This window comes from Passer montanus, unplaced genomic scaffold (genome assembly GCF_014805655.1).
Source record: "Passer montanus isolate IOZ18808 unplaced genomic scaffold, ASM1480565v1 scaffold69, whole genome shotgun sequence".
Taxonomy (NCBI): domain Eukaryota; kingdom Metazoa; phylum Chordata; class Aves; order Passeriformes; family Passeridae; genus Passer; species Passer montanus.
Genome location: NW_024372036.1, coordinates 6,171,872 through 6,183,484, shown reverse-complemented (window position 1 = coordinate 6,183,484; position 11,613 = coordinate 6,171,872). Strand labels below are relative to the sequence as shown.

The following is an 11,613-nucleotide window of genomic DNA, read 5'->3' as shown; positions in this document are numbered from 1 at the left end:
CACTGTTCCTGATCCCCTGCCAGCAGATCTCCTGCTGGATCCCACACTTTTCACCAGGCACTGCTGCTCGTGGTGTTCCTGGCAGTGTGTGGTCTGGTGCAGATCTGTGTGTGTGCCAGAGGAAAAGGGGATTTACCACCACCGCTGCCTCCTCCAAACATCCTCCTGACCCCGCTGCACATCCCCAAGGAGGCTTCTGTGCACTTGGGAGAATCACTCCACTTGCAGAGGATCGACAGAGAGAGGAGTAAAAGGCAGCTAAGTTAAAGACAGGAGAGAGATGAGTAAATCTTTGCAAAACTTACACTGCAGGTCTCAGCAGGGCTCAGACAAATTGGTCTGCATTCCTTTAATATATTAGATTTCTACTTACCCTGTTCATTAGCATGTTAAGCTACAAGGGCTGATTATATGAACCTCATGGAGAGGCATCAATTAAGATGATAAATTTACATACATTCCTTCTGGATGAGAAATGATGGGTTTCCCTGGTTCAGTGTTGGTACAACTGGACTCGCTTCCAGAAAGAGAAAGAAGTGTTAAATGAGTGCATCTGTACTGCTCCCCGAAATGATGGGAGCAGTTCACAAGTTTGAGCAAAAATACATGTCAAGTAGGAATAGAAGGAAACAACTCACAGTTTCCAAGGCTGAACTCTAATCTGCCATGTCACATTGACAACAGATTATGAGAGGAGTGAAATTCCCAAGAGATGTTGCCCTTACAAGGCTGGCCCAAATGGCGCTCCCAGCCTGAAGAATGCAACATTAAATATTTGCACATATTTATCACTTCTTGCCCGCACAAGATCTCATCTTATTTTGCAAACACTGTGCAGCAGAACAACTTCATAGCCACCAAAGTGTAGCCATTTCTGGTCTGCAGCGTGCCAGTGGCACCTCTCCTGTGCCAGCACGTGTCTTGGGAAAACTGTGAACAAAGACGGTTTGTTATCCTGTTGCCACTGAACAGAGAAATTAGATAGGCCTCGCAAATGGTATGAAAACCCACTCAAGCTGACAGAATCATCTGTCTTGACTTGAAAAACACTGCACAGCTGCTAATGCTGCCAGAGGAGACAGGCCAGCAGCAGTTCTGTTCCTACAGCCAACCTTTGTAGCACTAACCTCAGCGTTCCTGGGGCTGAAGACTGGTTTGCAGCTAAGTCAAACAGTTAATGCCATTAATAGCTCAGAAACAGGCACAGCTAAATAGGAACAGCTACAGCTCATCCCTGATCCTCTTCAGGAAGAAGAAAGAAAGAAGGCCCTTGTCCACAAAGGGCTGAACACCACTAGCCCTCATTGATTTCAGGGAAAATTAAAGGTTTTTAGCTAATGTAGTAACTTTTACGTGACTCCTGCTTTCCTGAACAGTGGAACCAAGTTTATTGGAGCAGAAAGGTGTTCTCACCTCACACTGCTTGTGCATCAGGAGTGCTGCACCCAGCTGAGGTGCTGGATAAAGACCACTGCTGCATGTTGCCTCATCCAGGACTGTGCTGGGCAAAGGTGCACATTTACACTTTCTTGAACTGCCCGACAGCAAACATGCAAACTTCCTCATTGCTCGGGGCACGATAAGGGGGTTCCATCTGATTCCCTTCCAGGGCCTGCACGGCCACGATAACCAGATCGTTCTGAAGAGGACACATTTCAAACAAATGCTACTTCCATACAAATTTTTTTGCCTTAAATGGGGTCATCTTTTCCTCAAGAGGAGTGGAAAAAGTGCTATTTCTTTTCCTCTCATGTGCACAGCCATGTCAATTACATACCACTGCAGTAAGGAATATGTGCTCCTTTATTTTGTTTGGACCAAAGAGCAATCAAACCTACCCAGGCTTGTGTTCGTGATGCACATTATATGTACCAGGGACATTTATGTCACATATGAAAATCGATCAGAACATAAGGGGAAAAAAACCCAAAACCAATCTCCTTATGCTGTTAAGTTTGGCTTGAATATGATCTGTCTTACTAAAATAAGGAAACATTTACAGCTGAAAACAGAATGTGTGGCTATACCTCTTGGGAAACAAATTTCCTGCTCAGGCCCTAATTCCTGTAATACCATCACACTGAAGACTCACTTATTTCCCCCCTCTGCAGCTCCAAGCTGGGTTGTTTCTGCCAACACTCCCTCCTTCCCAGCCACTATGTTGTAACCCCAGGTAAAGACTTCAGTTTTAATTTGTTCAAATGTTTTAATTGTTTTAATTTGGAAAGTTGGACAATAAACCAATTCCCCTCGTTTCCAAAGATTTATTGCTTTTTCCAATTTATTGAACGTTCAGCGCAGGCTGTATTTCAATTAAAGGCAGCAAAACTGTTAATGGTCTATTAACGACACACTGCATCTATATAAAGATGCAAATATAAGTCGCGGGCAATTTTCTGGCCCGGTGAGATAATTCCTTCTCTTCCCCGTAGTGAATTATCAGTGAACAGCTCATAATTTTATACCAGCCCGTATCTCTGGCTACCGCTCAGCCGCAGCGCACGAGCTGCCCGCGGTCCAGTGGCGGGTTTGTCACCCGGGGGAGCGCTCTCCTGCCTCGGGGCCGGCACCACAGGGGCTGTGGGGTGCCGGGGCCCCCTCAGGCCGGGCAGCTCGTGCGCGGATCCCGGCGGCGCGGCAGGAGCAGGAGCGGGAGCGGGAGCGGGAGCAGGAGCAGGAGCAGGAGAAGGGGCAGGAGCAGGAGCGGGAGCAGGAGCAGCAGCGAGAGCAGGAGCAGCAGCGAGAGCAAGAGCAGGGGCAAGAGCAGGAGCAGGAGCAGGAGCAGGAGCAGGAGCAGGAGCAGGAGCAGGAGCAGGAGCAGGAGCAGGAGCAGGAGCAGGAGCAGGAGCAGGAGCAGGAGCAGGAGCAGGAGCAGGTTCCCAGGGCAACCGCCCCCCCCCCCCAGCCCGCGCCGCTCCGCCCCACGTGACCCGCGGCGGCGCTCGCGGCCCACCCGCCTGTTACCATGGCGGGGGCGCTCTTGTTTCCGATTGGCTGCTGCCGGAGCTCGCTGATTGGAGGAAATGGGACGGCGGCGCGCCGATTGGCTGCGCCCGGAGGTGAGGCTGTGGGGTGATGCCGGCCGCCCCGCGCCGCGCCGGGACACAGACAAAGGCTGCCCAAAGGCTGCCCGGAGGTTGCTCACCGCCCCCCCGCGCCCCCGGGCTGGCGCGGCGCGGGCTGGCCGCGGGGGGAGCCGCGGCTCTTGGAGCGATGCTGGGAGGTGGCAACGCGAGCCCGGCCGGGCGCCCACAGACCCCGCGCCCTCCCCGCCCGCGCTCGCCGCGCGCCCGGCAGCCAATGGGCGGGCCGGGAGAACGCGGGCAGCACGCGGGGCCCGCGTGTCCCGCGGCACGGGCTGTCAATCACCCGCCGGTCTGTCACTCGCCCCGCCCCCCGGCGCTGTGGGAGCGGGCCCGGTCACGGCGCCCCTCAGCGCCACCCGTGCCGGGCCGGCCCCGGCGCTGCCGAGCGCTCTGCGGCCGCCGCTGCCTTGTCCCGGGGTTGGGGAGCCGGGGAGTCGCCGCCGCGCTGGAACGGCTCCCCTGCGGCCTCAGCCCCGCGGCCCGGCCCCCTCGGGATGCCCGCGGTGCGCGCCGCGCTCCCGGCGCCCTCCCCCGGTGGGGGGAGAGAGGCGGGGCCGGCGGGGCCGCCTTTATCTGGCGTGGCGGCGCGGGGGGTGGCACTGGGGAACACCTTGTTGTAAGATACGCGCTATAAATACGGCGCCGGGGATGGGAGTGCGGCCACGGGCGGCCGGGAGCGGCTTCGAGCTCCGGTGGGCGCCTTCCCCGCGGCACGGCGGCTGGGCACCGCTTGAGTTTTAATCACCGGCGGCGCGGGGCTGCCATCCGCTCGGCCAGCGCCCACAGCCCGTTCCCGGGAGGAGGCGCGGGGAAGTCCCGCGTTTTGGCTGGCTTTGTGCGGAGGGCAGCGGCGGCAGCGAGCCCCGGCGGCTGCAGCAGGGCAGGCGGAGGAGCGCAGGGTGAGCGAGGGGACGGGCGGGGGAAGGCTGCAGGAAGGACGCGGGGCTGCGGATAAAGGCGGCGTGGGAGGAGAAGGCGCTGGCGGGAGGGGACGGGAAGGCGGGCTGGGGGAGGGAGGAGGCACAGAGAGCAAGAGCAGCTCTAACCCCGGCGCCTCCGCCACCGCCTCCCAGCAGGACTGTGATCGCGAGCAGCCGCCGAGCGCAGCCCGCCACGGAGAGCGGCCGGTGCCGCTAGCAGCGAGGAGGAGGAGGAGGAGGTCACCGCCGGAGGAGCCCCGCGGTCCGGTCCGAGCCGCGTCGCTGAGCACGTCTGCCCGGCCGCCAGCATGATGCAGATCTGCGACTCGTACAGCCAGAAGTACTCCCTCTTCAACGCCATGAACCGCTTCATCGGCGCCGTCAACAACATGGACCAGACGGTGATGGTGCCCAGCCTGCTGCGGGACGTGCCGCTGCTGCTGGAGGAGCTGGACGCGGCGGGCGCCGTGTGCCCGCCCCGGGATGCTGCCCTGGCGCCCGGCGACCCCGGCGCCTACTTCTCCCGCAGGGACATGTACAGCCACTACATGCTGCTCAAGTCCATCCGCAACGACATCGAGTGGGGCGTGGTGCAGCCGCCGGCGGGCGAGGAGGCCGCCCGCAAGAAGGACAAGCTGGGCGGCGGGCCCGCCGAGGAGGGCGAGGGCGAGGAGGACCTGGAGCAGCAGTTCCATTACCACCTCAGCGGACTCCACTCGGTCCTCTCCAAGCTCACCCGCAAGGCCAACGTCCTCACCAACAGATACAAGCAGGAGATCGGCGTCAGCAGCTGGGGGCAGTGAGCGCCGGGGGGAGCGGGGAAGGGGCTCCGAGCCGGCGGGAGCGGCGCGTCCCCGCCCGGCGCCGCCGCTGCTGCGGGGGCCGAGGGCAGCGCCCCGGGCCGGGCTTCCCTGCGCGCTCCCGAGACTGCAGCAGGTTTTCTACCAACGCACAAGAGAGAGAAAGAAATGTAAATTAATCAATACTAGTTTATTAATTATTTTGACCCCCCCCTCCGTGTTTTTTTTCGTTGTACGGTCCGGGGCGAGCAGGCGCTGTGCCTGCCCCGGCAGGGAGGCTGAACCCCTGTGGGTACGAGGTGGTGGCTTTGCTGGCTGATAAGGAGGCTCCACTCAAGCCGATGAACATAACGAAACTGGCACAAAATTGCTTCTGTCACCTCGGAGGGAACCCAGTGAGCTAAGGAACATCCCTCTGTTGTGGGAGAGATGGCGGGTCCCATGGTTGTACATGTACTGGAGTTTATTTAAAACTTTTTTACTCAGATGTAGAGTATATTCTAAAATAAATGCAAATGTATTAACTAAGAGTGACCTAAACTTTTGGTATGATTTATCTTTCTTTAATTAAATGATATTTTTAACATCTGGAATTCTTCTGTTTTTCTTCTATGTTACGTTCAGTGTTGCTTGCCTTACTAGATACAGAAATCTGTTTGTGCAAGAGAGGGGCTTTGTTTTTTTTCCATCAAAGCAATTAGGCAGTGATGATAACTTGGCATATCTAAAATGTTTGAATCGCCATATTAAACTTAACCATGGATGGCCTGAATTTTAGTGAGCTGTTCTGAGCTGCACAGAGCAGTTGCTCTGTGTGAGTGTTGGCTTGAAGGTCAGTGCCTCTTTAACAAAATCTGAGAAGATCGAGTCATGGTTACTCTGCAGGCAGCGATTCATGGAAGTTGGAGCAAAGCCTAGGAATGACTCTTGCTTTTTTCGGGAAGTATCTTAATGTACTGTGGGGAGCTCTTTTCTGTCCCTCAGAATAGATCTGGCAGACTTGCCTCCCAGGTCTCTTGCATTTCTTTCCTCTAATCCTCCTTGGATACCAGGAGTTAATCGGTTTTATGTTATCCAGATTGTATTGATTTCTTTCTCTCTACTTTTTTTTTTCATTTTGTGAAGTACCTCAGAATTGGGTGTCTAGATGGTGTTTGAACATTAAGTTCAGATACTAAAGTGCACTTGCTGGTTGTGATGAAATATATAACAGAGAATAAATGTTTGATAAATATGTAAGTCCTTAAATCATGTAAGTTTTCTTCTCGGGCCCTGAAATGCCAAGTTTGTAGACATTTTATATGGAGATTTCACTCTGTATTACTGTCATTGAATTTAGGGCTTATTTGATGGTATTGGTTTGGGGTTTTAATTCTTCTAAAAATAGAAGAATTTTTCTCTGAACTTTAAGGATATTTTTGTTTAAATTCAGATATTCCTTAGCACTTTATTTTTCAGCCCAACTGTTAGAACGTTGTAGTAAAGCATGAGCACTCCAGACATGGTACTAGTTGGCAGATGTTTGTGTAAATTAAAGCACTCGGCCTAAATCTATGTTTAAAAATATACATTTTGTAAGGTTTTTCCCTTCTGGGGTAAAGAACAGCTTTGTAAGGCTGGATAATTTTTAGTTTGGCGATGCTTGTTCTTTTTGTAATGTTTTTAACTCCTCTTCCCCTCCCCTCTTGGGGAGGTGCCAGGAAAAAAGTCAGGAACAAGGCGAGGGATTACCCTGGTTTCCTAACATGTCAGCTTGCCAGTCTTTCTGCAGTCAAACTAATGCAATGCGAAAGGTGCAGTGCCCGGTGCTGGATGCTGAAGTTCTGTGCTGAAGTCAAGGCTGAGAGGGAGAACCTGTTCTGCCGTGTGGCTCCCTTCTGGCCCTGCACTCCATCAGCTGGAAACCACAGGCGAAACCTCCGACAAAAGCAGCTCACACAGTTTCACCCGTGTGCCTTTTGATCTCCCAAGAACTTCTCCTGGTATGGGTTTAGACAATACTGTTTAAATGTTGCACAAGAGACGATGTGATGCTGATTTAGACTGTGAGTAATGTCAGAAAAATAGTGTTACATTAGCGCAGCACGGCCATGATTATGGAATTCATTCCCTTTGCATTCTAAAAAAAAAGTTTCGGTGGAAGAGCAGCTGAAATCTTGTGCTATGGGGCAGCAAAAGTAGCATTTCCTTACAGGTAATGGGTGACAGGGGAAGGAGGAGGACTCTGTGACTCAGGGGTTTGCCTTGCCTCTGTCTGTGACTAAGCTGCAGTTGCTGAACTGCACGTGGCTCCCATGCGGGGGCCCAGGCGCTGGGCTGGCAGCAGCCCTGATAATCCCAACTCAGCCATGCAAAACCTGCTGAGAGTCACACCAGCTAAGAGACTCCTGCCACCTCCCACCTGGGAGCTGCAGAAATTTCCCCTTCTCAAGGTCATGGGAGAGAATTGAGGCTCTTGGGATCAAGAAAGTGATATCTTAATGCAGGGGGAAGACAGCAAGAGATAAAACCAGGGATGACTTTGCTGCTGGCTGTTGTGTAAAACAACTTGGCCTCAAAGGTGGGGGTGGTCAGGCAATTATGTAAATGCTGACTCCTGGCATTGCAGTAAGCAAAGATGAGATTGCAGAGTCTTAATGCAGATTTTGTATGTTGGATGCTGAATTAGGAAAAATTTCCATCAGCAGCACTATATAAAACAATTAGGTTTATTATTAAGGAGTTACGTTTTCTTTTGAAGGACTGGATCACTTTGTTTCCCTATACTCCCAAGTCTCCCTAAGTCTCTCTATAATTGTATACAGAGTTCAGCAAACCTTCAGGCTGCTCTGATAAAGTGATTCTGGTACTTGGGTTAATGACAAATTACATCAGTCTAATGTAAAAAGTATCTTTATGATCTCAAATATTTTGGGAAGTGACTTAATTTCTTAGCCACACACAGGCAAAAAGACAACTTGCCAAACTATCCCAGCTATGCTCAAAACGGGATATGCACTGTGAGAAGCAGTTGTCATTTTTAGCTCACTTAAGTGAAATAGACTCCACAGAGAGTAAGGCAGACATTAGAAGAGCAGAAATAATGCGATTCAGAGCTGTTTGCACTAACAAATTGATTACAGCAGAAGTTATCTTACAGCCAAGGAGCCTCAAGGACATTGCTCATGGCATGCATCGGTTTATATATAAAAGTATCTGTCATTATAGCTCATGAGTCAACTCTTTTTCTTATGTATACAAAAGAAGGACAAATGAGAGGAAAGCCATGCTTTTCTCTCCCTCTTTCTCACCATAAAAATAAAGGGATGGGTGTGAGTTCCGTGGGAAGAGCAAGAATCATGGGCTGGTCAGTGCTTGGTGGTAGAAGCAGATTAAGCTGAGTCAGGCTAGGCTGTCACCTTCCTACATTCCCTCTGAAAGCTCTTCCTTGCAGAGGGTTCTAACTAGATCAAGATATTCGTGTTTTGTGGTTTGTGTCCTCCCCCTCTGCACAGGCTCTTGCACCAAGACACCATGAGTCATCAGTAGACTGGCTTTGCTGAAAGATGCACTGATGTTAGTGGTCAGAGGGAAGGTTGTGTTAGAATCTTATTATCATGTACTTAAGCTCTGCACCGTGTTCTACCAGGAAAAAAATTTAAAAAGAAAGAAAGAAATAGAAAGCATCTCCTTTCTATGCCTTTGGATTTGGGACAGAGCTACTCTCTCTGCAGAAAAGTCTGCAGCAATTTTCCTTCACTGATATCTTCAGTATGGGAGGGGATTGAGTGGAGGTATTGCTTTTTATTATTTATATCGTTAAACTTTTAATGTTATTTATATCTAGGTAACAGTGTGTTAGGTACCATATTCCAAAGAGCTCAAAAATCATAAAAACAGAATTAGAGAGAAAGAGGTGTAGTTCCAACCCCCTTGCCATGGGCAGAGACACCTTCTGCTAGCTCAGGTTGCTCAATGGCCATCCACTCTGACCCTGAGCAGGGATGGGACATCCCCAACTTCTCTGGGCAGCCTGTGCCAGTGCCTTGCCATGCTCACAGTAAAAACAATTCTTCCTGATATCTAATCCAAACCTATTTTCTTTCAGTTTGAACCCATTTCCCCCTGTCCTATCTGTACATGCTCATGTCAAAAGTCCCTCTGCAGCTTTCCTGTAGCCCTCTTTAAGTTCCAGAAGGCTGCTCTAAGGTCTCCCTGGACCCTTCCCTTCTACAGGCTGAACAATCCCAATCCTTTCAGCCTGTCTTTTTAGGAGAGGTGCTCTAGGCCTTCTGATCATCTTTGTGGTCTCCTCTGCACTCACTCCAGCAGGTCCATGTGCTGGGACGCCAGAGCTGGATGCAGCCCTGCAGGAGGGGTCCTGTGAGAGCAGAGCAGCAGGGCAGCATCACCTCCCATGACCTGCACCTTGGGATGCAGCCAGGACACATTTGGCTCTCTGGGCTGTGAGCACAAATTGCTGGATCATGTCAAGCTTTTCATCAAACAACGTCCTCAAGCTGTTTTCCTCAGGGCTGCTCTCAACCCATTTTCCATGCAGCCTGCGTCTGTCTGTGCTTGGGACTGCCCTGACCCACATGCAGCACCTTGTACTTGACCTTTTTGAAATTCACAGGGCTCACACAGGCCCACCTCTCAACCTGTCCAGGTCCTCTGCATGGCATCCCTGCCCTCCAGCATATGGACCACACCACACAGCCTGAGAGTGCCTCAGTGCCACTGTCCCTGTCACCAACAAGGATGTTGAACAGCGCTGGTCCCAATACTGACAGCCGAGGAGCTCCTTTGGTCACTGCTCTGCACTTGGCCACAACTCTCTGAGTGCAACCAGCCAATTCCTTATCCATGGAGTTGCCCACCTATCCAACCCATGTCTCTCCAGTTTAGAGACAAGGACGTTGTGTGGGACAGTGTCAAATGCTTTGCAAAATTTCCTGCACACGTCAGTTGCTTCCAAAGATCTTAAGTGGTAGTACACACAGGGGAAATAGAAGGGCACAATGGTTATAACCTGCCACAAAATCTGAGGGAAGTGCAATCAAAGAGAGCATTGCAAAAGCATCTCCAGCTTTGCATGCATTTTGCTGTTGTCATTGTCACTCCTAAACAAGCAGAAATACCTGAATGTGTTAGTTCTAATGTTGCAATTTTATTTTTTTTCCAGAACACAGACTTGCATGACAAGTTTAGGTCAAAATTAGTTTTAAGGAATGAAGCTATAAATGCCTTCCCAAAAGAAAATTTGTAAATAGGAGTACAGTAATTGTATATCTTTTTGTTGGTAGCCAACTGCCAGAATGAGCACTCTTTGTAAAAAGTAACATTCCTTCCCTGTTCAAATATCGTTATTTCGCCCGGAGTGACAGAATGAGGAAAACACCTTCCAGTTTTTGTGCTTTTGAATTTTGTCCTGAAGGAATGGCACAGTAGAACCTTAGAGGACTTAGAGAAATCAGGTGCCTCTGTGTTAAACCACAAAACAGTGAATGAGCTTGCCCCATATTTGTAAGGTCTGTCATAGTATCAGTTGTGTCTTTTTATCATGTATATCTACATATATCTGATTCTAAAGTGATTCTGTCTTTTTGTTCTGGCCTGTTATATCTCAGCAACTTCGGGGTGCAAGCAGCAGGGTCAATATCCCACAGGCCCAGGCACTTTGGACACTTTGGCTGAGCCTTTTGAAGTGCATCTCACTTTCCCATCTGTATTTGAACTGAGAAGATGGGCAGAATGCCTAAAGCCATGACTCAGAGCACAGCACAGGAGCATGGCAGCCTCCTGCTTTGGGCTTGCTTTTTGGTCACTGGTTCATGTGCTGGAGCAGGGAGACATGCAAGGTCAACCATTCCTTCAGGTTGTACAATGTTTGGAAGGGAGAATGGGGCAATGGGGGGTTTTCTCACCCTGCAACCAATATGTGTCCTTTCCAACTCCTTTTCCCTTCTCTCTGAGAATGTTCCTCTCTGAAATTCATAGTAAACCAAGATCATTTTGTCACCCAGACAGCTCTCAGTTTTGAACTGAACTGCAATTACTTATAACAGGAGTATTAAGTGATTTCATGATATTTTATTGTCTGAATTGTATAATTAAACCTGGCTTCTTTTATTAACGTGCTATTTTTCATGTGGAGACACTTTTCTTTTTAAAATGTTTCAGTAGTGATGGCTGATCACCAATCCATACTTTGAAAAATATCAATGTCTAAATAGCTCTTTTGAAGGCAGAGCCAACAATGCAGAAAGCTGGTTTCTGTTGCTAATGTGTGCAGTGCTCATCTTTTGACGTGCCCTAATAATTGCCATTCCTATTAACTGTAGCATCACCCACTGAGAGAAAAACAGACCCTGTCGCGAGCCTGAACAGAGACAAGGAAAAGCAGGGGAGCTGGCAGATCATGGCCTTGGCATTTCTGATACTGCCTTTTGTGTTCAAGTTCAGTGTAATGCAAAAAAAAATGCCTCATTTAAAGAAGTTGAGAAGTCTGGTTACAATGAAACAGGCAGTAGGTTTCTTTCAGCTTTCACTGGTATTTGGCAAAGACTAAAATAATTCCTCATCCAGGTGAATACAGTCATGAAAGCCTTAATTTCAACAACCAAACACAATCACTATTTTTGAAGGTCTTTTTTATTTTAAGACCCAGCAGTGACTATTTCTTTACTGGTTTAAGCTCAGGCAGTGCTCGGAGAGCTGGTCCTGTTCCATCCCCTGACTCCCATCCCAGCCCCGTGAACCCTCCAGTTCTGCTGTGCTGGCACCAGCACTCATGCAGCCGTGGAGTTACCAGACTCAGGGAGCTGA

The 11,613-nt window shown here is 50.2% G+C and overlaps 1 protein-coding gene across 1 annotated transcript; it reads left to right on the top strand.

The window, feature by feature from the left end:
- The first annotated feature begins 3,409 nt into the window (after positions 1 to 3,409).
- On the top strand, positions 3,410 to 5,399 carry MID1IP1 (MID1 interacting protein 1). The gene is made up of 2 exons (XM_039729458.1): positions 3,410 to 3,985; positions 4,163 to 5,399. The coding sequence occupies exon 2, from the start codon at positions 4,315 to 4,317 to the stop codon at positions 4,807 to 4,809; it is 495 nt and encodes a 164-aa protein (XP_039585392.1). The 5' UTR covers positions 3,410 to 3,985; positions 4,163 to 4,314; the 3' UTR covers positions 4,810 to 5,399.
- The last annotated feature ends 6,214 nt before the right edge of the window (positions 5,400 to 11,613 follow it).

Excerpts from the sequence above, each read along its gene's own strand:
- MID1IP1 (XM_039729458.1), top strand. The coding sequence starts at position 4,315 with ATGATGCAGATCTGCGACTCGTACAGCCAGAAGTACTCCCTCTTCAAC.